The 24,774-nt window shown below is 38.4% G+C and overlaps 1 protein-coding gene across 1 annotated transcript in view; it reads left to right on the top strand.

The window, feature by feature from the left end:
* FAIM (Fas apoptotic inhibitory molecule) overlaps positions 1-24,315 on the top strand; it is a 39,772-nt gene extending 15,457 nt beyond the window's left edge. The window contains 5 exon segments of the mRNA XM_070463217.1: positions 3,928-4,059; positions 4,415-4,577; positions 4,580-4,642; positions 12,593-12,642; positions 23,854-24,315. Of these exon segments, the coding sequence (XP_070319318.1) occupies positions 3,928-4,059; positions 4,415-4,577; positions 4,580-4,642; positions 12,593-12,642; positions 23,854-24,003 (558 nt within the window). The 3' untranslated portion in view covers positions 24,004-24,315.
* The last annotated feature ends 459 nt before the right edge of the window (positions 24,316-24,774 follow it).

The raw sequence follows: 24,774 nt of genomic DNA, 5'->3' as shown, positions 1-24,774 counted from the left end.
AATGATCATTTTCCAGTTTGATCTCCTTGAGATCAAAACTGATAATTAAATGTATGTATAAGTTTAAAATGACAATGGATGAATTCCTTTCTCTCAAGTTTTAAAGCATAGGCTTCCCTGGTCTTCCCACCCATTTGGCAGGGCCAGGATCCTTTCTCTGGGGGCCTTTTCTGGTTCTTTGCTGTTGTTTAGTCCCTGAGTCGTGTCTGACTCAGTTTTGAGACTTAGCCCGCCAGGCTTCTCTGTCCAAGGATTTTCCAGGCAAGAATACTGGAGTGGGTTGCCATTTCCTCCTCCAGGTGATCTTCCTGACCTGGGATTTATCGAACAGCACCACCCCACCCCACCCCCCACACCCCCCTGCACCCCCGTCTCCTGCGTTGACACACAGATTCTTTACCTCTGAGCCACCTGGGTAGCCCAGTTCTGGTCTTGACTGCTTCCCTTTCCAAGGACAGTCCCATGGCTGTGCTGTAATCATCTTTTGTCTCTGCAGAGCCTCTCACTCTGAGCTTAGTGCCTGGCATATGAATGACTGATGACTGCTAGCTTGGCAGATGAATTTAGAATATGACATGAATTTAGAATAAGACAATAGCTTAGAGATTTGTGTGACAGGTACATTTATTATTCAAATGAGTAAGGTAGAAACCTGGGACATGTACAGCTGTGATCATCTCTTGGTCATAAGGGAAATCATATTCCAAGAAACACTTCTGGCAGGACACCCGGGTTGTGTTTTTTTAAATAATTTTGTTGAGATATAATTCATATACCATACAATTCACCCATCTAAAGGATACAATTCAGTGGGTTTTTTGTGTGTGTATAGCAGTATTAATTTTTAAAAGTTGTGATCAATATATATGACATAAAACTTGCCATTTAAAAATGTCCAGTTCAGTGACTTAAGTGAACATCAAGTTTATTTATGATGTACAGCCATCACCACTATTTCCAAAACATTTTCAACACCTTCAACTGATAGTCCCTAAGTAAATGTTGAATGTATGAATGAATGTTGATAGTACAGAGAAGAATATTTTATGTGACCTTGATTTCTAACCTCTCTTCTAATTTGTTGTGTTGCCTTTTATGCTTTATATGAAATATAATTAAGATGGTACTAAACCTTATCTTAGTGTGGTAATATTTGAAATTCCTTAAAGTGAAAAATTGGGCAGTTCTTTCAAGTTTGTTGAATTACTGAACTTTCTAGAGTCTCTAAAAGTTGTAGAGCAAAATCTGAGTGATATCCCAAACTCTACTGTGATTTATGAAAGATACATACCCTAGGTTATATTATGCTATTTAGCTTACTTTATTGCTCTGTGTTCTTTTTGCTTTGATAGTTACAGGATACCCTCCACTTTCATAGGAAATATCCTAAGAAGTATTTTTAAGACTAGAAAAATCCACAAATATATAAGATGCTAATTACAAAAAGGGATTTATTTTAGGTGCAATGTATTTTGAATCTTTAGTTTTTATTCTAAAATGTTTAGCTTTTCTTTGCCTGTTGGATTACTTTTATGGGTGACAAGGTCTTCTTTAATATCTTTTTAAAAAGCAGTTTGTCACATTTGGTTATTTCCAGACAAAAAAAAAGATTGACAATCTCCCATTTTTACAAGGAGAGAGCACCCTTGGACATCTATATGGAAAAGACTAGACTAGGGTAGGTCTTGGAAGCAAAAAAATAGTTGAATTTATTATTCAATAGGTTTGGCAGGGGTAAAGTTGTTAATCCTAAATCTTCAAATGTGGATGGTTTCCTATTCATGTGAGTATTACATTTGCTTCTGATTTTGAGCATTATAGCCCAGATACTGTTTAGTTAATTACACAGGTGTTCTGGACTCTGGATTTGGCTTGGACTCTTCTGGTGACCTGAGCAAACCATATAACTTTTGTGAATTCATTATTGGCACTAGTAAATTAATTGGGTTTGAGTAAGTGGGCAAATTAAGTTTGGTCTTAGAAAGCAAACTAGCACATCCCTGGCTGCTTCTGACAAGCTTAACTTATTTTTGAAGTTATCTTTAAAAAATTTTTTTAATTATGTATTGTACAATAATACAGCTTTCTAAATTTTAATATAAAGATTTAATTTTAAATTTGTTACTACCATGTAACATGACTGCCTCCAGAGGATGCATTGTTTATCCTGGGGTTTTCTGTATTCCCTGACCTACTGCCTCATACCCTTGGGGCTTCTTCTCAATTTGAGAAGCAAGAGACCCAGAGGACCTCTACATCTCTTGCAACTCTGACATGGTATGATACTTGAAATAAACTAGAGTTTATTCTCTTAGTTTTAGGAAATTATAAATCCATAACAGGGAAAAATTTGACTGGGTGACTTGCATGATTTAATTTCTTTTCCTGACAATTAGAGATTCCAGTTCTATTGTATGTAAAAGCTGTTTCATCAGAAACTGCATGCATTTTAAGAAATGGATTGCGAAGTTAGAAAAACTCTTTGCACATGTCATCTTTGTTGCTCTCAAGCTTTCTTTGCTGCACTTCTGCTTTTTTCTTTCCTGGCTCCTAATTGGATTAAAGACTGTTTTGCCAACCATGGCATCTGGAGATGACAGTCCTGTCTTTGAAGATGTCGAAAGGTAAATGTCTTGCATTGTGATAAAACTGGGTTATGAAGCTTTAAAGATGGGCTTTAATCATTCAAGAGTATCCAGGCTACTTTTTTTGGAGAACACATTTTGTAATACTGCAGAATGCATAGTTTTGCTTCTCTGTGATTTCCAGCAAGGGTGGTGAACACCTGGCATGGAGGTGGCCACTACTAATGTGGCATCTTTTCCCATAAAACCTGGATATGAGGTCTGCAAATCCCTCTCAGCACAAAATTCTTGGCAATCACTTCCAAAATGATATGAAACCTATTTACTGTTTCTGGTTTAGAGCCTACAAAGGAGATTAGAGTGAATGAAGAGGAGGATGTGGTTAAGAGAATAGACTCTGGGACCAGACTCCTAAAATTACATCCCATCTGCCACTTACTGTCATTGTGACCTTAGACAAGCCTTTAGCCTCTCTGAGTCTCGGTAAATAGTGGAATAATAGTACCCACCTCATGGTGAGGATTCTTTGAGTTAATGTGTGTAAAGCTCTTAGAACAGTGATTGGCACACAGTAAGTACTGAATAACTGTTAGTTATGAACATTACTGCTGTAATGTTACTTCTCTCAAAGCTAAAACTCTGTATCAGTATAAAAATATTACTTATATGTTATATATGCATTTTATATGATATATATTTTATATTAAGACATTAATATAAAATACATGTTTAAGTTGTACCAGAAATGTCACAAAACAGAATCCTTTGTATTTTTAATAAGATTTCCTGTAATAATGACAAGATTGCTATCTTCCATAACATTTTTATATATATAATGGAACATTTCTTCCATGACTCTTTTTCTCAATCTTAGTATTTTTAAGTTAGAACCTTTTTTGTTAAAATGAATCCCTAGTTATTGGTTCAAGTATAAAAGGTTTTAAGAATAGAGTGATAGGATCTGAAAAGATAAAAACAAAATTAAATCCTGTGCTTTTTAAATGACAGGAGGGAGGAGTAGAAACTTTTTACTGACCTTTCTGTGGCCAAGCTTAGAATACTGTCCTGAATAAACTGATTGATTCTTAATCCTATTACTATTAAGGTGACTTTGGAATTATCTGATTGTATACCCATAGATAGTAATTTCATCTTAAAAGAAGAATGCATAACAGGGTGAAAATAGTTACATGTATTGTAAGTAGGCTTTCTTAGCTTATATCACTTTAATATTTTGTAATTTTAGGGCTTTTCAAGATCTGATATTTTCATCTTGGAAGGATTAATTGGTTATTCTGTTACTGTTTTTGCCTATTATAATTGCTTAATTTTATTCCCTTAGCCCTCCTTACAGCCTAGAAAAATGACAGATCTTGTAGCTGTTTGGGAAGTTGCTTTAAGTGATGGAGTTCATAAAATTGAATTTGAACATGGGACTGCATCAGGCAAATGAGTGGTGTATGTAAATGGGAAGGTAAGAAAAAATGTTACTTTGTGAAATATAGTATACCGAGAAGCTTGATTTTGCTAATGTATTTTCTTCCTATGTGAATTGAATGCTTTCCCTTACAGTGGTTATATCTTTACATATTGGCTTGTATCATTTTGCCATGCAAAGCAGACTAATAATAGTTGTGGGATTCATAGACTATAACATCTAATATTTAACTTTAAAATGCCTTTATTTTCTAAAATCTTTGTATCATGAGGTAATAAAATCACATCTAAATAGCACTGCCATTTATTCTCTTTAATTACATTATTTCTGAAGTTAAACATTAAATTTTCTCCCATTTGTATGTTTTTAACTTTTGTATTTTATTACTTAGAAAGTGCTAAGAAAAGAATGGATGTTCAGCTTGATAGACAAAGAAACCTTCTGCATTGGAGCCTCAAAGATAAAAGCAACCATAAATATAAAACCTTGCTGTGCTTCTATTTATGATTATACTCTGGAAATTAACGGGAAAAGTCTCAAGGAGTATATAGAGCAGGAAAAAAATCCACCAATACTTGGATATTACATTTGAATAGTAAAGACTTTAGAGTTGTGTTAGGTAAGTGAAAGCCATTTCTTCAGAATTTATTGGCTTTTTATGATGGCTATTTACTTTAGTTCCTGTAACTCTTCAGACCTTTTATGGGAGCTTTGAATAGGAGAGTGTTACATGCAGGTGTATTTCTCATGTGTCCTCTGGGAATGAAGTATTTGTTGAATTGATTTATTTATATGGAAAATGTGAGAGCCAGATTTTATAGTGGTAGATTTGAAAATTATAAACTTGTGTTAAGAAAATAAATATTGATGTAGACATTTAATTTGTCATTATTTGATATTTCTCTTCAAAGAATGTCTAAAGGCAGTTGGAAATTTAAGGTTTATCAGAAAGAGGGGAATTTTTCTCTAGGTTTAGGACTACAGCAGATCAAAATAATCAAAGTCCAGGTAAAGTATATTAAAAAATAAAAATTAAGCCATTGATCCTTAAGCTAAATTCTACTGTTACAGATTGCCATCTGTGTTCATGATTTTATTGGGCCTACAAAACTTGAAAGACAAGTATTTTCTACCTTTGTTCATTACTGGTTACTCCTAGTATTTTCTGCTTCTCATATCACTGAAAGTGAAAATGTTAGTCACTCAGTGGTATCCAGCTATTTGCAAACCCACCAGGCTTCTCTGTCCATGGAATTCTCCAGGCAAGAATACTGGAATGGGTTGCCATTCCCTTCTCCAGGGGATCTTCCCAATCCAGGGATTGAACCCAGGTCTCCTGCATTGCAGGTGGATTCTTTACCATATGAACTAGCTGCCTATCACTAATTTAAGAGTTACCAGGGAATCCAGGATTATGTAGATCATCTCACTGATTTATTGATTGATTTAGATAATACTGAGAACCTCATAAATGGCAGCTTATGTACCAGGCCTTGAGGATATGTAAATGAAGAGACTTTGTCCATGTCTTTTAAGAGAGTATAGTTTAATTGAATGCTAGAAAAAAATTTTAAGGATGAAAAATACTTATCAAGTAATACATGCACATGGTTGAAAACAAACAAACAAACAAACAAAAAACCTCCTGTATGGTTTATTTATTAAAGAAATTGGGTCAGATTTTTCTTGAAGAGAATAGGATATGGTCTGAATTTTATGGATTCCATTCCTGTGATATTTTTCTATTAGTATTTCCTACAAATTGGTATTTGAAGAATTGATCAAATTTAAGGTTTTTTTTATTTTTCGGGCAAGACCACTTTATAGTTTATTCTATCAAGAGCACATGGTTTTGCTTTGTCTAATTTTTTGATATTGGCACCACTAATACCTAAGTGTCCATATCCATTAATTCATTGGCAGTTGCCAGATGGATATATTCTGATTCTATCATTTGTTGTTCATTAGCTGGTGTACTCATACAGTGAGAAACTTCCTGTGTACAGTGAGAAACTTCCTGTTGTCTACTGTTTAGTTACACAGAGGTACAATTTGTATAACAAATGTAGGATCACAGCTTGTTTTCCTTTAACTATCAGTTTTGAAGATATTAAATTGACTCCTTTCTCTTTCCTGAAGGTGATCATTTAGGTTTTTTGTTTTTTTTTTTTATCCTTGGGCTTCCCAAATAACTTGTGAATTTAAACAAGTTGTGGTGTTTCAGTACACTGCAATTATTATCCATATTGATGCTCAAATTGTCCCATTTTTGGCCAGTGTGGTGCTCTTTAGATTGGCTCCTGAGTCAAGCGAACTGTGCACATGCATAGGTAGATAGCTATCAGGAGGAACGGGGAAGAGAGGGAGAGACTTTATAAAAAGATAAAATAGCTATGAGTTCATACTGATACTTGTAATTCAAATTCTGGGATACCAGTTTTTTTTATTTAATCTCCTCTAATATCTTTGTTCATTCTTCCACACTGAGAATCCTTCTTCTCAGGGACACAGAAGTTGATACAAATAGAATATAATTACTCTAAAAGCATATATTACTTTGTGCCATAATTATGTACATTCTAATTTCAGTTAACAACAGAAATACTCTACCACCATTAATACAGTGACTGCCCAAAATTTGTCTTCCTTGGTGGCTCAGTGGTAAAGAATCTGCCTGCAATGCAGAAGCCACAGAGGCACAGGTTTGATCCCTGGGTTGGTAAGATCTCCTGGAGGAGGGCATGACAACCCACTCCAGTATTCTTGCCTGGAGAATCCCGTGGACAGAGGAACCTGGCGGGCTACAGTCCACAGGGTCACAAAGAGTCAGACACGACTGACGCGGCTTAGCAAGTACGCTTGCCCACAATTTAAAACAACTTTTTGCATATCATTTTCCAACTGTACTTTATCTACATTGTCAGAACATACAGCTGTTATATACTGTGCCCTGTCCCTTCCAACTCACGCTTGGTAAATAAATGTTTATTTTTGCCTTCAAGTCATTCTGTTTTTCCTTCTCTCTGATCATTTTGCTTGTCTGAAACTTGTTCTATATTACATTCCTTAGAAGGATTCATAGGAACAGTGTTTCTTGAGTTCTTGCATATTGGTCACATTTGTCTGTGTTTTTTATACCTGAAAGTCAGTTTGGTGGAAACAACATTCTTGGCTCACATTTTCTTTCCTTGAGTATTATAAATATATCACTCCACTTTCTTCTAGCATAAAGTGTTACTGTCAAAAAGTCTGATGACAATCTAATATTCTCTTAAAAGCACCTATGTTTTTGCCTAATTTTACTAGACTACGTCAGGGTAATAATCATCCTTGGTCAGTTTTCCCAGGTACGTGGTAAATCTTTTCAGTAGATAGGATCAAATCTTCTTTTACTTTGAATTATAGTTTAAGAATTTGTTCTGTTCCTTTGCTTTGGTTTTCTTCCTCATGGATGCCTGTCATATATATGTTGGATCTTTTGGCCTGTCTTCTAAATTTGTCAATTTATCTCACATCATTTTTAAGAGTACTTATCTTTCTTTCCTTTCTCCCTTTCTGCCTGCCTACCTTTCTCTCTCTCTCTTTCTTTAAATTGGTAGACTTACTTTCTAGAGTAGCTTGAAGTTTAAAGCAGAAAGCACTGAGTTCACATATGCTCACTCTGCCGGCCCACCGCCCTCAGTTTTTCCTTTTACTAACATCTTGTGTTGGTGTGGTAGCTCCTTGTAACTGGCAAACCAGTATTGTCTCTACTGGAGACAGTGAAAAACTCATGCCTCTGCTGCCACTACCACCATCTTCATCATCAGTTTTCAAAGTTTCTTCATCCCACCATCTTCATCATCAGTTTTCAAAGTTTCTTCATCCCACCATCTTCATCATCAGTTTTCAAAGTTTCTTCATCCCACCATCTTCATCATCAGTTTTCAAAGTTTCTTCATCCCACCATCTTCATCATCAGTTTTCAAAGTTTCTTCATCTCACCATCTTCATCATCAGCTTTCAGATTTTCCTCATCCATTGAGTGAGATGAGGCCATGAACATATAGCTCCCCTGCCTCTCCTCTCCCACCTTCACCATCTTCAATTTCTGTCTCCCCTGCCTTTTGTTTGACATCATCAGAGTAGTTAATATTTGTATTCTCTTCTGTAGCCATAATTAAATTCTCCTGTGTTTTTTCTATAGATTAATTTTAAAACTAAAAACCAATAAATAGCATTTCTATTATTATGATCTGTAAATATTTTGGAGTGGGCTCTGGTTACATTGTTTCTCTATATTATTGTCACACCACCTGTGCCACTCGAAGTTGTTAGTATCAAGGTAAAATGGCTCTCTGTCCTATAATCTACCAGTTTCTCAAAATGTACCTCATTTTTGTTCTCTTCACAATTGGACCATGATTTTTTTTTTAATTTTTTGTTTTTCCAGTCTCTTCTGGTGGTTTTTGTCTTTTCTTGTTGGAAATGACTACGTATCTTTTCTGTGCTCATGCTCCTAACGTCTGTTTGCATTATTTTACTCCCATTGTCTATTGCCCAATATTCTTAGGCATTTGCTGACTTCCTGTTGGCTTCCCAGGCCTGCTGCCCATTGGCTGTCCTGGGATTGCTCTCATGGAACCCTGGCTTTAGTCCCATTAGTTTTTGCATCCCCAAACTGCCAGTTTTACCTTAGTAACTCCCTAAGGGTGTCCAGGAGTTATATATTATGTGACCATCATACAAAATAAATACTTTGGCTGAGTATAGAGTTTTAGCTTTAAAATGTTTTTTTCCCCTGAGAGTTTTTGAAAGCCTTTTTCCAGTCTCTTCTATCGTCCATGGTTTTGAATGAGAAGTTTACACCAGTCTGAATCTCATTACTTAGTATTTTTTTCTGTCTGGAAGCTTTTGGGGGCTCATTTTTATTTTCCAAAGTTTTACAGTGATGTGTTTATAGTGGCTCACCAGCTGCTTTATTTTTAGATGAAAAATGGTATTTCAGCATTTTTAAAAATTTGCCTTTTTTCAAAATTGAGTGAGGTTGATCCTCTTTTTATATGTAAGGTCCTTTTGTGTTTTGTTTCTGATAATGCCTATGTGTTTCCTGTGACCTGTTTTCTTTTGGGTTGTTGGTCTTTATTCTCCTTGATTGCTAGGAGTCTTTCTGTTACTAAGCGCTGTAACAGAACTTAGTGCTGTGAGTTCTGAGTGCTGTGAGCTTCAGATATTTTTCTATTTGTCATTTATTGTATCACTTTGCTTCTGTGTGTGTGTATGGGTTATTTTAATCATGCAGAAATCTTTTTTACTTTCATGTAGTCAGAGTTGCTCCCTTTTTCTTTTATGGCTTCTGATTAGCAATGTTCTTCAGAGGAATGTTAATACCAGCTATTACAGAAAATCTGAGTACGTGTAACTATTACAGAAAATCTGAGTATGTGTACATGTTCAGGAGGCCAACTAAATAAAATTCCAACTGTCACCTCCATCATGGTTTATTTGAGCACTGTGGGCTCCGGTCGTGCCATGTGAGCTGGGTTTCCCACAACTGTGGCCTTGGATGCTTCCCATTCAGGCTGCCACTGGGTGGCCACTCCCATATCTCCTGGGCCCTCTGCCTTTCTCTCTGTGCCTCTAGCCCAGCTCCAAGTCCTTTCTCCACTCTCCAAGTGAGGCTCCTATCTCGAGATGCAGGGAGAAAAGACCCTGTTCCTAGAGTAAATGGCTTGTCAGAGTCAAGGCACCTCATCCTTGACCCCCAGGCAGCCTTTGACCCCTAGACTCATTGTAAACACACAGGTCCTGCCTCTCTCTAGTCTTTGTTATAACAACCAACGCTTGTCTTCTGGCTGCTTGATGAGTATAGTCTTCTCTCCTGACACTCCTGGGAACCCTGACATTCACAAGTGGTTCTGGGGATCCTCCCCAAAATGCACGTATGTCTGTGCACATGGCACACATATAGCTCAGTTGGTAAAGAATCCACTTATAATGCAGGAGACCCCGGTTTGATTCCTGGGTCAGGAAGATCCACTGGAGAAGGGATAGGCTACCCACTCCAGCATTCTTGGGCTTGCCTTGTGGCTCAGCTGGTAAAGAATCAGCTGGCAACGCAGGAGACCTGGGTTCGATCCCTGGGGTTGGGAAGATCCCCTGGAGAAGAGAAAGGCTACCCACTCCAGTATTCTGGCCTAGAGAATTCCATGGACTATAGTCCATGGAGTCACAAAGAGTTGGACAGTACTCAGCGACTTTCACTTTCACTGGAGTGAGCTGTGGCCACTTAGCTAATGCCCACGTGTATCATGGCAGCATTTTGCTCTATTGTGTCAGCACTGTAGTCAGCACAGTCCATGAAATACTATACCTATATTTCTTCTTATGATTAATAACTTTTCCCCAAAGTGACATCATAACAAAATGAACAGAGATTATTGTAATCTTCAGTATGAAATTTAAGACTAAATTGCTGTCTGTCTATATGAACCCTATGCAGTCTTTTTTGTGGTCTCTTTGTGCCATCATCCAGGTGGGTCAGTATGAGAGGCAGGGAGAATCATCTAGTTTCTGATGTTAAAGAAAATTTGGAGAAGGATAAATTAGGAATTTGGGATTAACAGGCACACATTGCATATTTAAAATAGATAACCAACAAGGACCTATTGTATAGATCAAGGAACTCTATTCAGTATTTTGTAATAACCTATAAGGGAAAAGAATCTGAAAAAGAAAAGCAATATTGGCTACAATCCAAAAAAACAAAAATGAAAAAGGGATAAGTTCAGATATTAAATTACTTGAAATATGTAGGTTTTTAAAAAGCCCAAAGTACTCTTTAATTTGGTGAAATATATTGATATCCTAAATGGAAACATATTGTGATCCTGGGAGTGTGTAAACCCTTCTTTGATTCAATACCAGACCGTCAGTTCAGTTCAGTCACTCAGTCGTGTCCAACTCTTTGCGACCCCATGAACTGCAGCATGCCAGGCCTCCCTATCCATCACCAACTCCCGGAGTCCACCCAAACCCATGTCCATTGAGTCGGTGTGCCATCCAACCCTCTCATCCTCTGTCGTCCCCTTCTTCTCTTGCCCTCAGTCTTTCCCAACATCAGGGTCTTTTCCAATGAGTCAGCTCTTCACATCAGATGGCCAAAGTATGGGAGTTTCAGCTTTATCAGTCCTATCAATGTAACACCCAGGACTGATCTCCTTTAGGATGGACTGATTGGATCTCCTTGCAGTCCAAGGGACTCTCAAGAGTCTTCTCCAATACTACAGTTCAAAAGCATCAATTCTTCGGTGCTCAGCTTTCTTTATAGTCCAACTCTCACATCCATACATGACCACTGGAAAAACCATAGCCTTGACTAGACGGACCTTTGTTGACAAAGTAATGTCTCTGCTTTTTAATATGCTGTCTAGGTTGGTCATAACTTTCCTTCTAAGGAGTAAGCGTCTTTTAATTTCATGGCTGCAATCACCATCTGCAGTGATTTTGGAGCCCAGGAAAATAAAGTCAGTCACTATTTCCACTGTTTCCCCATTGATTTGCCATGAAGTGATGGGACCGGATGCCATGATCTTAGTTTTCTGAATGTTGAGCTTTAAGCCAACTTTTTCACTCTCCTTTTTCACTTGTCATCAAGAGGCTCTTTAGTTCTTCCTCACTTTCTGCCATAAGGGTGGTGTCATTTGCATATCTGAGGTTATTGATATTTCTCCCAGGAGTCTTGATTCCAGCTTGTGCTTCCTCCAGCCCAGCGTTTCTCATAATGTACTCTGCATATAAGTTAAATAAGCAGAGTGACAATATACAACCTTTATGGACTCCTTTTCCTATTTGGAACCAGTCTGTTGTTCCATATCCAGTTGTAACTATTGTTTCCTGACCTGCATACAGATTTCTTAAGAGGCAGGTCAGGTGGTCTGGTATTCCCATCTCTTGAAGAATTTTCCATAGTTTGTTGTGATCCACACAGTCAAAGGCTTTGGCATAGTCAATAAAGCAGAAATAGATGTTTTTCTGGAACTCTCTTGCTTTTTTGATGATCCAGCAGATGTTGGCAATTTGATCTCTGGTTCCTCTGCCTTTTCTAAAACCAGCTTGAACATCTGGAAGTTCATGGTTCACATATTGCTTGAAGCCTGGCTTGGAGAATTTTGAGCATTACTTTACTAGCATGTGAGATGAGTGCAACTGTGTGGTAGTTTGAGCATTCTTTACCAGACCTTAGAAATGTAATTAAAACATTTCAGGTGATGTGAAAAAAAAGGACATTCTCATATGGACAGTCTCTCCTTACATTCATTTGTCTGTATTCTCCTGTATAGATTTTCTTTAACAAGTCTTCATCGGTGTATATTATATCATGATTTTGTCTTAAAAGATTGGTTTCATTTTGATTTTGTGTGTGAACAGAAAAATACAATTTCTTCAAATTTGGAAGAATTTCAAAGCCATGAAAAGTTAATGGAGTTTTCAAAAATCCAGTGTATCAGACTTTTCTTAAAATAATAAAGAGTTAACTTTATCTTTAAATCACAGGCTATAATTTTTTTGTAATCGGTTGCTTTTACAGAGAAAGACACTATGGATGTATGGTGCAATGGTAAAAAAATGGAGACAGCGGTAAGTTGATCGTTTGATTACTGTCACCATGTTCATGAGTGGCCAGTGAAACATTTCTGTGTTTCCTAACTATGCAGATTTGTATAATTAATGAAGGTCCTTTTGGTTATAAACAAAAAAGAGATTAAATAATCCTGTCTCCAGAATCTGAAGCCCTTTTCTTGGCAGTGCCTGGGGTAGTGAGAGTTTAGAAACAACTCATCTTGTCTCAGACTCTGCTTGTCCTCTCCTGGACCATCCTCTATCCTAAAAAGATCTAACCCACATTTAAAAACTTCCTCCCCAAAGGTTGCATCCTCCTGTGTTATCCTGGTTTAAGTGGTGCTTTATACTACTGTTTCTCAGATTTGCATGCACAGAATCATCTTGGATCTTGTTAAAATGCATATTCTGACATGTCCTCAGGTGATGCCCAAGTTGCTGGCCCATGGTCACACTCTGAATGGGAAAGCTTTACACCATACACTCAAAACAGATGGTACTTTCTCAAAGCAAAGGTTGTGAAAAAGAAACGAAGCACACATGTCAGGTGAGACAAAGGCAAACAGGAAAGGGCACTGTCACAAACCCCAGAAGACAAGTGGGATTTGTAGACTAGCAGTGCTGAAAGGCTGCCCTGCTCGTTGTAGCTGAGAAACCCTAGTGTGTTGGACTTTTGCTGCCTTGCACTGTTATGGCTGTGGTGGGATGAGTATAGAAGTGAATTTCAAGTAGGTAGGAAATAATAGTGGTGTGCACAGCAGAAGGAGGAAGTGAAGCAGAGGAGATGGTCCTGGACACAGGGAGTGTGGGCCTAGGAGCTTGAATGACTGGGGGGAAATATCCACGTGTTATGGGATCAGGTGGCAAGTAGCACGTACCATCCTGGGTGTCCCCTTTCATGCTGACTTCAGTTGTGACACCACAGTTAGAGATGATGAAAATTATGAGAAGCTCTCTTTGCCAGGCATGCTGTAGCTAGCTATCTATTGTGGTTGCTGCTATTACCTTCTTTTTCTGTTGTAGGTTTTGGAGGGTGAGGAGATGTCCTTGGAGGGAAGGCCTGAAATGAATTTATTCAGAAGACATGCTAGAATCTGCTGGGCCTTGAAACTGCTTCTAATGAAGTGCATAAGCCAGAAATCAAACGTTACAAAGATTAATGCGTTTCTGTTTCTTAATCCTGATATTAATTCTTGAAGGGACATGCAACCAGGGTTCACTCAAAATTGAACCTCAGTGTTTGAGCCATCCTCCGGGTTCCATCTACCCATTGAGACTTTTATGCAGAGAGGCTTAATGAGCTCTTCAATATTTTAGGGCCTGTTTTGGACCAGATTCAGTGACCATTAACATGGATTGGGTACCTGCTGTCGTGCCCGATGCCATACCTGGTGGTCCTTTCTGTTCTTTCTGTCCTACCACGGAAATTTCTAGATGAAGAGTCAGCAGTTTGGGGTCACATTCCCTCCAACCCTCCAGGAATTCTCCCGTGCAAAAGTAGTATTGTTTCAAGAATGTGGTTGTAAATAAGCAAGAAGTTGAAATAATATCCATCCACAATGTCTTTGTTCCCAACTGACAAGAAGCCACAAGTGTCTGGACAATAACTCTCTCTCACCCAATTGTCTCCTCCTTGTAACTGCAGCCTTCTTGGCAAGGTAGTTTTGGCAGCTCTGTGTCGGGCAGCCTTCCCAGCACTATGCACACCTGCTCTCGCTGCCTGTGAGCTGCAGCTTATTTTCTCCATTTCCTTTTCATTTCAAAGCATCATGACCAGATTATGTATCTGTCAAATTGCCAAGAAGCAACTTACAAGGACTGTAGTACTCAACCCTTGCTCTCCTCTCTAAATTGATATTTACAGAAGTATGCCCTAAAGCCTTTTTTCAAAGCTCAATGTGAAAAGGGCTAAAAGAATACACTGGACTCCAGGATCAGCACCCCACCCCCAGTCCTTGTGGTGGTCAGTACACATCCATGTTGGCCAGATTCTTCCCAGAGCCAAGAAAAAGCTTCCCTCTCTGATGCCTGCTGTGCTTTCTTTGGCTAGACAATGTTAGCAATGGGGCCTTGATCTGTCTGCTTTGGCTGCCAGGAAGCTCATAGCCAAGTTGTACGTCTGATAGTGCTTCTTTTGCTTCTTGGCATAATTCATTTTTATCCTCTAAGCCTCATGCTCTTCTTTACTTTTCTGTGCTACTTGGCGCCTATCTTTTTACTCTGAATCAATGCTCTTTCAACAGAAATATAGTATGAGCCACAGATATGAGCTTCATGTATAACTTTTCTAGTAACCACATTTTGAAAGTCTTATGGTGAAGATCATCTTAATAAAAATTTAAGTCACTATATCAAAAATATTATTTAAAATTTAATAAATATATAAAGTTTTCAATGAGTTTTTTTTTTAAACGATTCTTTGTTTCATACTAAGTCTTCCAAATCCAGTGTGTATTTTCCCCTTTAATAGTGTATCTCATTTCAGAATCACATTTCATGCTCGATTGCCACCTGTGGCCAGGGGCTGTTGTACCATATACATCAAGTTTTGACTTAGTTCAGTTCAGTTGCTCAGTCATGTCCACCTTTTTGTGACCTCATGACTGCAGCACACCAGGCCTCCCTGTCCATCACCAACTCCCGGAGCTTACTCAAACTCATGTCCATCGAGTTGGTGATGCCATCCAACCATCTCATTCTCTGTCATCCCCTTCTCCTCCCACCTTCAATCTTTCCCAGCATCAGGGTCTTTTCCAGTGAGTCAGTTCTTCACATCAGGTGGCCAAAGTATTGGAGTTTCAGCTTCAGCTTCAGTTCTTCCCATGAACATTCAGGACTGATCTCTTTTAGGATGGACTGGTTGGATTTCCTTGCAGTCCAAGGAACTCTCAAGAGTCTTCTCCAACACCACAGTTCAAAAGCATCAATTCTTCAGCACTCAGCTTTTTTAATAGTCCAACTCTCACATCCATACATGACTACTGGAAAAACCATAGCTTTGACTAGACGGACCTTTGTTGGCAAAGTAATGTCTCTGCTTTTTAATATGCTGTCTAGGTTGCTCATAGCTTTTCTTTCAAGGAGCAAGTGTCTTTTAATTTCATGGCTGCAGTCACCATCTGCAGTGATTATTTTTGAACTCAAGAAAATAAAGTCTCTCACTGTTGCCATTGTTTCCCCATGTATTTGCCATGAAGTGATGGGATGCCATGATCTTAATGTTCTGAATGTTGGGTTTTAAGCCAGTTTTTCACTCTTCCTTTTCACTTTCATCAAGAGGCTATTTAGTTCTTCACTTTCTGCCATAAATGTAGTGTCATCCACTGTAAAAGCAGTGGTAAGGGGAAGGTTCATAGCATTACAGGCTTACCTCAAGAAACAAGAAAAAAGCCAAATAAACAACCTAACTCTACACCTAAAGCAATTAGAGAAGGAAGAAATGAAGAACCCCAGGGTTAGTAGAAGGAAAAAAATCTTAACAATTAGGGCAGAAATAAATGCAAAAGAAACTAAAGAGACCATAGCAAAAATCAACAAAACTAAAGCTGGTTTTTTGAAAAAAATAAACAAAATTGACAAACCATTAGCAAGACTCATTAAGAAACAAAGGGAGAAGAACCAAATCAACAAAATTAGAAATGAAAATGGAGAGATCACAACAGACAACACTGAAATACAAAGGATCATAAGAGACTACTACCAGCAGCTCTATGCCAATAAAATCGACAAGTTGGAAGAAATAGACAAATTCTTAGAAAAGTATAACTTTCCAAAACTGAACCAGGAAGAAATAGAAGATCTTAACAGAGCCATCACAAGCAAGGAAATCAAAACTGTAATCAGAAATCTTCCAGCAACCAAAAGCCCAGGACCAGATGGCTTCACAGCTGAATTCTACCAAAAATTTAGAGAAGAGCTAACACCTATCTTACTCAAACTCTTCCAGAAAATTGCAGAAGAAGGTAAACTTCCAAACTCATTCTATGAGGCCACCATCACCCTAATTCCAAAACCAAACAAAGATACCACAAAAAAAGAAAACTACAGGCCAATATCACTGATGAACATAGATGCAAAAATCCTTAACAAAATTCTAGCAAACAGACTCCAACAACATATTAAAAAAATCATACACCATGACCAAGTGGGCTTTATCCCAGGAATGCAAGGATTCTTTAATATCCACAAGTCAATCAATGTAATACACCACATTAACAAATTGAAAGATAAAAACCATATGATTATCTCAATAGATGCAGAGAAAGCCTTTGACAAAATTCAACATCCATTTATGATTAAAACTCTCCAGAAAGCAGGAATAGAAGGAACATACCTCAACATAATAAAAGCTATATATGACAAACCCACAGCAAGCATCACCCTCAATGGTGAAAAACTGAAAGCATTTCCCCTGAAATCAGGAACAAGACAAGGGTGCCCACTCTCACCACTACTATTCAACATAGTTTTGGAAGTGTTGGCCACAGTAATCAGAGCAGAAAAAGAAGTAAAAGGAATCCAGATAGGAAAAGAAGAAGTGAAACTCTCTCTATTTGCAGATGACATGATCCTCTACATAGAAAACCCTAAAGACTCTACCAGAAAATTACTAGAGCTAATCAATGAATATAGTAAAGTGGCAGGATATAAAATTAACACACAGAAATCCCTTGCATTCCTATACACTAACAATGAGAAAACAGAAAGAGAAATTAAGGAAACAATACCATTCACCATTGCAACAAAAAGAATAAAATACTAAGGAGTATATCTACCTAAAGAAACAAAAGACCTATACATAGAAAACTATAAAACACTGATGAAAGAAATCAAAGAGGACACAAACAGATGGAGAAACATACCGTGTTCATGGATTGGAAGAATCAATATTGTCAAAATGGCTATTCTACCCAAAGCAATCTATAGATTCAATGCAATCCCTATCAAGCTACCAACGGTATTTTTCACAGAACTAGAACAAATAATTTCACAATTTGTATGGAAATACAAAAAACCTTGAATAGCCAAAGCTAATCTTGAGAAAGAAGAATGGAACTGGAGGAATCAACCTGCCTGACCTCAGGCTCTACTACAAAGCCACAGTCATCAAGACAGTATGGTACTGGCACAAAGACAGAAATATAGATCAATGGAACAGAATAGAAAGCCCAGAGATAAATCCACGAACCTATGGTCACCTTATCTTCGACAAAGGAGGCAAGGATATACAATGGAAAAAAGACAACCTCTTTAACAAGTGGTGCTGGGAAAACTGGTCAACCACTTGTAAAAGAATGAAACTAGAACACTTTCTAACACCATACACAAAAATAAACTCAAAATGGATTAAAGATCTAAATGTAAGACCAGAAACTATCAAACTCCTAGAGGAGAACATAGGCAAAACACTCTCTGACATAAATCACAGCAGGATCCTTGCGGGGGTCCAGCCTCCGCTGGTCCAGGGAACCCTTGGGATGAGCGGCGTCGGCGAATGCACACACACACACACACACACACACACACACACACAGTTGCAGTGGAAAAACTTCTTCTTCTTTATTTTTTCTCTAACACCTTATATATCTTTTTTTACTACCGGGGCCAAGGTACGAATTATTGTTTTCAGATCTTTCCAGATGACGTGCCCCTTAGATCAACAAAACAAGTCAGGGGATATTTTCCAAGACAGAATTTCCCAGGGTACAAAATCTTCCGTCCCTAGTGGCGCGTGACAAGGATTGTTTTGGACCTCTTAGCCCACTCTGTTTTCAGGTTTAAACGTTCTTCTTGCTTCACTGCTTCACTTGAATGGACAAACGTCAGCTACAAAGAAACACATAGCTACAGGGAAAAAAATATCTTAACAGTTTTACAGTATAATCAATCACTTAACCACTATAGTTTCTATTATAATTTTACCTACTATAAAAACTTAACTTTTATATTATACACATACTACAATATCTTGCTTACTATTTAATCTACAAGCCATAATTCATTCTATTTTCACACAGCCGTCTATGATACCTATAGCACTAACACTACTTCCTAGTGTACTCCCAGGCACACCATGGGCAGGGGAAATGGAGTAGCAGCAGCGTCGCAGCTGCCTTAACCCTTACTCTACAATATGAGAATTTTGGCATTGTGTGGTTATTAAACTTACAACTAAATCTAATGGTGTTTGCGTGTCCAGGGATGGGATTCACAATCACATTTATAAGCAGTTTTAACTTCTAATCTATTTCCATATTCCCTAATATACCTCCTATATATAAAATCCCACATATCTATAAATGGCCTAAATCTAAATACCTCCCGCATACCAGGTTATTCATATGGTTCCCATCTCCCTGGGGGCAGAGTAAGCCTAACTCTTCTGGGAAGCCCCCAGACGTTTACACCCTAGAGATGTCCCTGGGACCTTCCCCGAGGTCTACCAGGAACAGCGAAAAACACCAAGAATTCCAAGAAAGAGTATTAGCACAGACAAGACACATATAGCAAGAATAGGGAGTGTCCCGGAGCCTGCTGGACTCGGATTCCCCTGGGTTCATGGCCTCCTTGGGTCCATGACCTTTACCCAGAGCCTTGTCATGGGCGGGGCGTTCGCTTGTCCTCTTCTTGGCTCCCGACATCTCCCCCTTTTTTATTTTTTAAGGCAAGCAGCTGAAGTTCAACAGAAAGGCGCTGAATACTAGTTCCGAGGATCCTAACAATGCAAGGAAGGATAAGAATAATTACTAAGACAATACATCCTAGAGAAACCCAGGTCATAATTCCAGAAATGAGACCTTTTCCTGAAATGAAGGAACTTAACTGATTAAAGAAATCATGAGCTGTTTCAACCACAGTAAAGTCTAACTTAGCATCTTTTACATTAGCAATCTGTTGATGTAATCTTTCTAAATCTAAGCTAATACTAGAGCTATTCCAAACCCCAGAAATATGATTTTGAATCCGCTCCCAATTATAATCTGTTTCATTTACCTTTAAGGGTGTTACACAAATCCACTTGTAATCTGCATGACAGGATAAAGCCAACTTCGTTTTTAAAGCCTGTAATTCAGTTCCTATATGCATTACTGCCTCTTCCAAAGCATTTACTTTCATTTCTAGTTTTCTATCTATAGCTTCTTGAGTTGCTAGCACTAAGGAAACATTTTTTGACAAATCATTAACATGAGCGGCTGTGTGAACCTGATGTGCAAGAGAAACAGAGGCTAATATAGCAGAAGATATGGCCATAATTAAGGCAGATATTCCTAAAACTAACAATCCTGCAAACCTTTTAATTCTCATTAACTCTTTAACATGTTGTAATACAGCTAAGCCATAATTGAATGGATCTCAGGCTGCTGGGGTCTGGCAGAATCCCAGAGGGAAAGGTAGCAAGTAGGAGCTGGGATTCACTTCTCATGGTGCCACTAGAGGCCTCCCTCCCGGTCACAACTTGTGGAAGCCACTCACTGCCCCACTAAGGCAGTGTGGAGGATGAGGAAATTGTGACCAGAAAAGGAAATGACTTGACAAGGATCTCACTGAAGCAGACCTAGGAACTGGAGCCCAGCCATGCTTCTTGCCTCTCCTGGCTCTGGGGGAGCTCATACCCCATTGTAACAATCACATGTGAGTGTGGCATCAGGAGATTGTTCATACATCTCTTCATCATACTGAAGTACTGGGGGAGATAAGGGGATTGGTTCTTCAGGATCTAGACAGATTTTAAGAAAATTTTACTGATACAGTTCCCCCTAAATCCCAAAGAAAGATTTCTTTTTTGGGGAGATTAAAATGGGTGAAATTTAAAAAAAAAAAAAAAAAAAAAAAAAAAAATATCTTAACAGTTTTACAGTATAATCAATCACTTAACCACTATAGTTTCTATTATAATTTTACCTACTATAAAAACTTAACTTTTATATTATACACATACTACAATATCTTGCTTACTATTTAATCTACAAGCCATAATTCATTCTATTTTCACACAGCCGTCTATGATACCTATAGCACTAACACTACTTCCTAGTGTACTCCCAGGCACACCATGGGCAGGGGAAATGGAGTAGCAGCAGCGTCGCAGCTGCCTTAACCCTTACTCTACAATATGAGAATTTTGGCATTGTGTGGTTATTAAACTTACAACTAAATCTAATGGTGTTTGCGTGTCCAGGGATGGGATTCACAATCACATTTATAAGCAGTTTTAACTTCTAATCTATTTCCATATTCCCTAATATACCTCCTATATATAAAATCCCACATATCTATAAATGGCCTAAATCTAAATACCTCCCGCATACCAGGTTATTCATATGGTTCCCATCTCCCTGGGGGCAGAGTAAGCCTAACTCTTCTGGGAAGCCCCCAGACGTTTACACCCTAGAGATGTCCCTGGGACCTTCCCCGAGGTCTACCAGGAACAGCGAAAAACCACCAAGAATTCCAAGAAAGAGTATTAGCACAGACAAGACACATATAGCAAGAATAGGGAGTGTCCCGGAGCCTACTGGACTCGGATTCCCCTGGGTTCATGGCCTCCTTGGGTCCATGACCTTTACCCAGAGCCTTGTCATGGGCGGGGCGTTCGCTTGTCCTCTTCTTGGCTCCCGACAGATCCTCTCTATGACCCACCTCCCAGAATATTGGAAATAAAAGCAAAAATAAATAAATGGGACCTAATGAAACTTAAAAGCTTTTACACAGCAAAGGAAACTATAAGCAAGGTGAAAAGACAGCCCTCAGAGTCAGCGAAAATAATAGCAAATGAAGCAACAGACAAAGGATTAATCTCAAAAATATACAAGCAACTCCTGCAGCTCAATTCCAGAAAAATAAATGACCCAATCAAAAAATGGGCCAAAGAACTAAACAGACATTTCTCAAAAGAAGACATACAGATGGCTAACAAACACATGAAAAGATGCTCAACATCACTCATTATCAGAGAAATGCAAATCAAAACCACAATGAGGTGCCATTACATGCCAGTCAGGATGGCTGCTATCCAAAAGTCTACAAGCAATAAATGCTGGAGAGGGTGTGGAGAAAAGGGAACCCACTTACACTGTTGGTGGGAATGCAAACTAGTACAGCCACTATGGAAAACAGTGTGGAGATTTCTTAAAAAATTGGAAATAGAACTGCCATATGACCCAGGAATACCACTTCTGGGCATACACACCAAGGAAACCAGATCTGAAAGAGACACGTGCACCCCAGTGTTCATTGCAGCACTGTTTATAATAGCCAGGACATGGAAGCAACCTAGATGCCCATCAGCAGATGAATGGATAAGGAAGCTGTGGTACATATACACCATGGAATACTACTCAGCCATTAAAAAGAATTCATTTGAATCAGTTCTAATGAGATGGATGAAACTGGAGCCTATTATACAGAGTGAGGTAAGCCAGAAAGATAAAGACCATTACAGTATACTAATGCATATATATGGAATTTAGAAAGATGGTAACAATAACCCTATATGCAAAACAGAAAAAGAGACTCAGATGTACAGAACAGACTTTTGGACTCTGTGGGAGAAGACGAGGGTGGGATGTTTCGGAAGAACAGCATGTATATTATCTATAGTGAAACAGATCACCAGCCCAGGTGGGATGCATGAGACAAGTGCTCGGGCCTGGTGCACTGGGAAGACCCAGAGGAATCGGGTGGAGAGGGAGGTGGGAGGGGGGATCGGGATGGGGAATACATGTAACTCCATGGCTGATTCATGTCAATGCATGAGAAAACCCACAGAAATGTTGTGAAGTAATTGGCCTCCAACTAATAAAAATAAATGAAAAAAAAATGTAGTGTCATCTACATATCTGAGGTTGTTGATTTTTCTCCCGGCAATCTTGATTCCAGCTTGTGCTTCATCTACCCCAACATTTCACATGATGTACCCTGCATATATGTTAAATAAGCAGGGCGACAATATACAACCTTGATGGACCCCTTTCCCTATTTGGAACCAGTCTGTTGTCCCATGTCCAGTTCTAACTGTTGCTTCCTGACCTGGTATACAGATTTCTCAAGAGGCAGGTCAGGTGGTCCGGTATTCCAGTCTCAGAATTTTCCAGTTTGTTGTGATCCACATAGTCAAAGGCTTTGGCTTAGTCAATAAAGCAGAAGTAGCTGTTTTTCTGGAACTCTCTTGCTTTTTCGATAATCCAGTGGATGTTGGCAATTTGATCTTCGGTTCCTCTGCCTTTTCTAAATTCAGCTTGAATATCTGGAAGTTCATGGTTCACATACTGTTGAAGACTTACTTGGAGAATTTTGAGCATTACTTTGCTAGCGTTCAAGATGAGAGAAATTTTTGTGGTAGTTTGAACATTTTTTGGCATTGCCTTTCTTTGGGATTGGAATGAAAACTGACCTTTTCCAGTCGAATGGCCACTGCTGAGTTTTCAAAATTTGCTGGGATATCGAGTGCAGCCCTTTTACAGAATCAGCTTGTATGATTTGAAATAGCTCAATTGGAATTCCATCACCTCCACTAGCTTTGTTTGTAGTGATGTTTCAAAAGGCCCACTTGACTTCACATTCCAGGATGTCTGGTTCTAGGTGAGTGATCACACCATCATGGTTATCTGCGTCATGAAGATCTTTTTTGTATAGTTCTTCTGTGTATTCTTGCCACCTCTTCTTACAGTAGTGTTAGGTTTTATGTTATTTACATTATGTATTTATTGTAAGCCACCTTGTAGCCTGAGGAATCCGATTTTCTGAGTGGTGAACAACACTCCATCTCTCACTGACTGGGGTCTTCAGCAAGTTATTTAATGACTGTGTGCCTGTGTTCTCATGTATAGAATATGGATAATAATTATACTCCAATCAGGTTATTGTGAGGATGCCATAAAGCAATGCATGTAAACCATTCTTTGTATAGAAGGAATCACAAATTTCCTATCATTTTCACTTTTGTAAATAGTCTATATTTTCTGTATAGTATATGTTATGGACACATAGCCACGAGGTATACTTCTTTTTTTTTCCCTCTGAAACTTAAGATTCTTAAAGACTACAGTGGTACAAATAAATAAGACTTTCAATTTATAACCGAGACCTAAAAACAAGCTTCTAATCTTGCAAAGCTTACCATTGAGGTAACATGTACTTCATTATGTCTCCCTTTCTCAGTGATGTTAACGCTCTGGACAAATATAAATGTTTCTGGAACACTAATTCCTCCTCCTTTTGTTTGCCTAGGGTGAATTTGTAGATGATGGGACCGAAACTCACTTCAATATTGGGAATCATGACTGTTACATAAAGGCTGTCAGTAGCGGCAAGCGGAAAGAAGGGATTATTCATAGTCTCATTGTGGATAACAGAGAAATCCCAGAGATTCTGAAATGACTTCATGTTAATGAATTTTAATCTTAAGAAGTAAATATCAGGACTTTTAAATTACTGTGGTAATTAAATATGCTTAGTATGTACTTTTCAGTACATCTAGTCACCTTGTTTTTATTTTATAGTTACTTGAAACTAGTGTTTTAAGCATCAGGAAAAAAAATGTATCATAAAAATTGCAATCTATTTTGTAAATAATATAAAATGTTTAAAAGTCAAATGGAAAATAAGATATGGACCAAAAAATCACTAATGTTTTACAGGAGCAACTTTTACTATAATAAATGGATTTCTAACCAATGTATTCACTTTAAACTTTTTTTTTGTTTTTATTTTTTGGCTGCACTGGGTCTTCATTGCTGTGTGTGGGCTTTCTCTAGTTGTGATGAGCAGGGGCTACTCTTCATTGTGGTGCACAGGCTTCTCATTGCAGTGGCTTCTCTCATGGAGCACAGACTACAGAGCAGGGGTTTGAGGCAGGAGACAGTGGGTCTCTGGGCCAGAAACCTGGTGTTTGTCAAGTGGAGTAAAACTGAGCCTTTGTTCTCACCCAGATACTCCAAGGACAAAGCTAGTGGTAAAAGCTGAGCTCTGCTAAAGCAAAGAGATAAGGTGCCCACTCCTGAGGTCAAGGAAGACTTCCCTGTCTCTACATGTGTAGGAAGTCTTCTTGGGAGTCAAAAAATGAGGGGACCCCACTCCATAATCAGTGTGGATATGCAGCCATAGGCTTCTACAGTGGGATCCATCTTAGCAAAAAGTTGTACATACATC

The sequence above is a fragment of the Odocoileus virginianus genome, unplaced genomic scaffold, assembly GCF_023699985.2.
Source record: "Odocoileus virginianus isolate 20LAN1187 ecotype Illinois unplaced genomic scaffold, Ovbor_1.2 Unplaced_Scaffold_44, whole genome shotgun sequence".
Taxonomy (NCBI): domain Eukaryota; kingdom Metazoa; phylum Chordata; class Mammalia; order Artiodactyla; family Cervidae; genus Odocoileus; species Odocoileus virginianus.
This window is presented reverse-complemented; position numbering and strand designations above follow the sequence as displayed.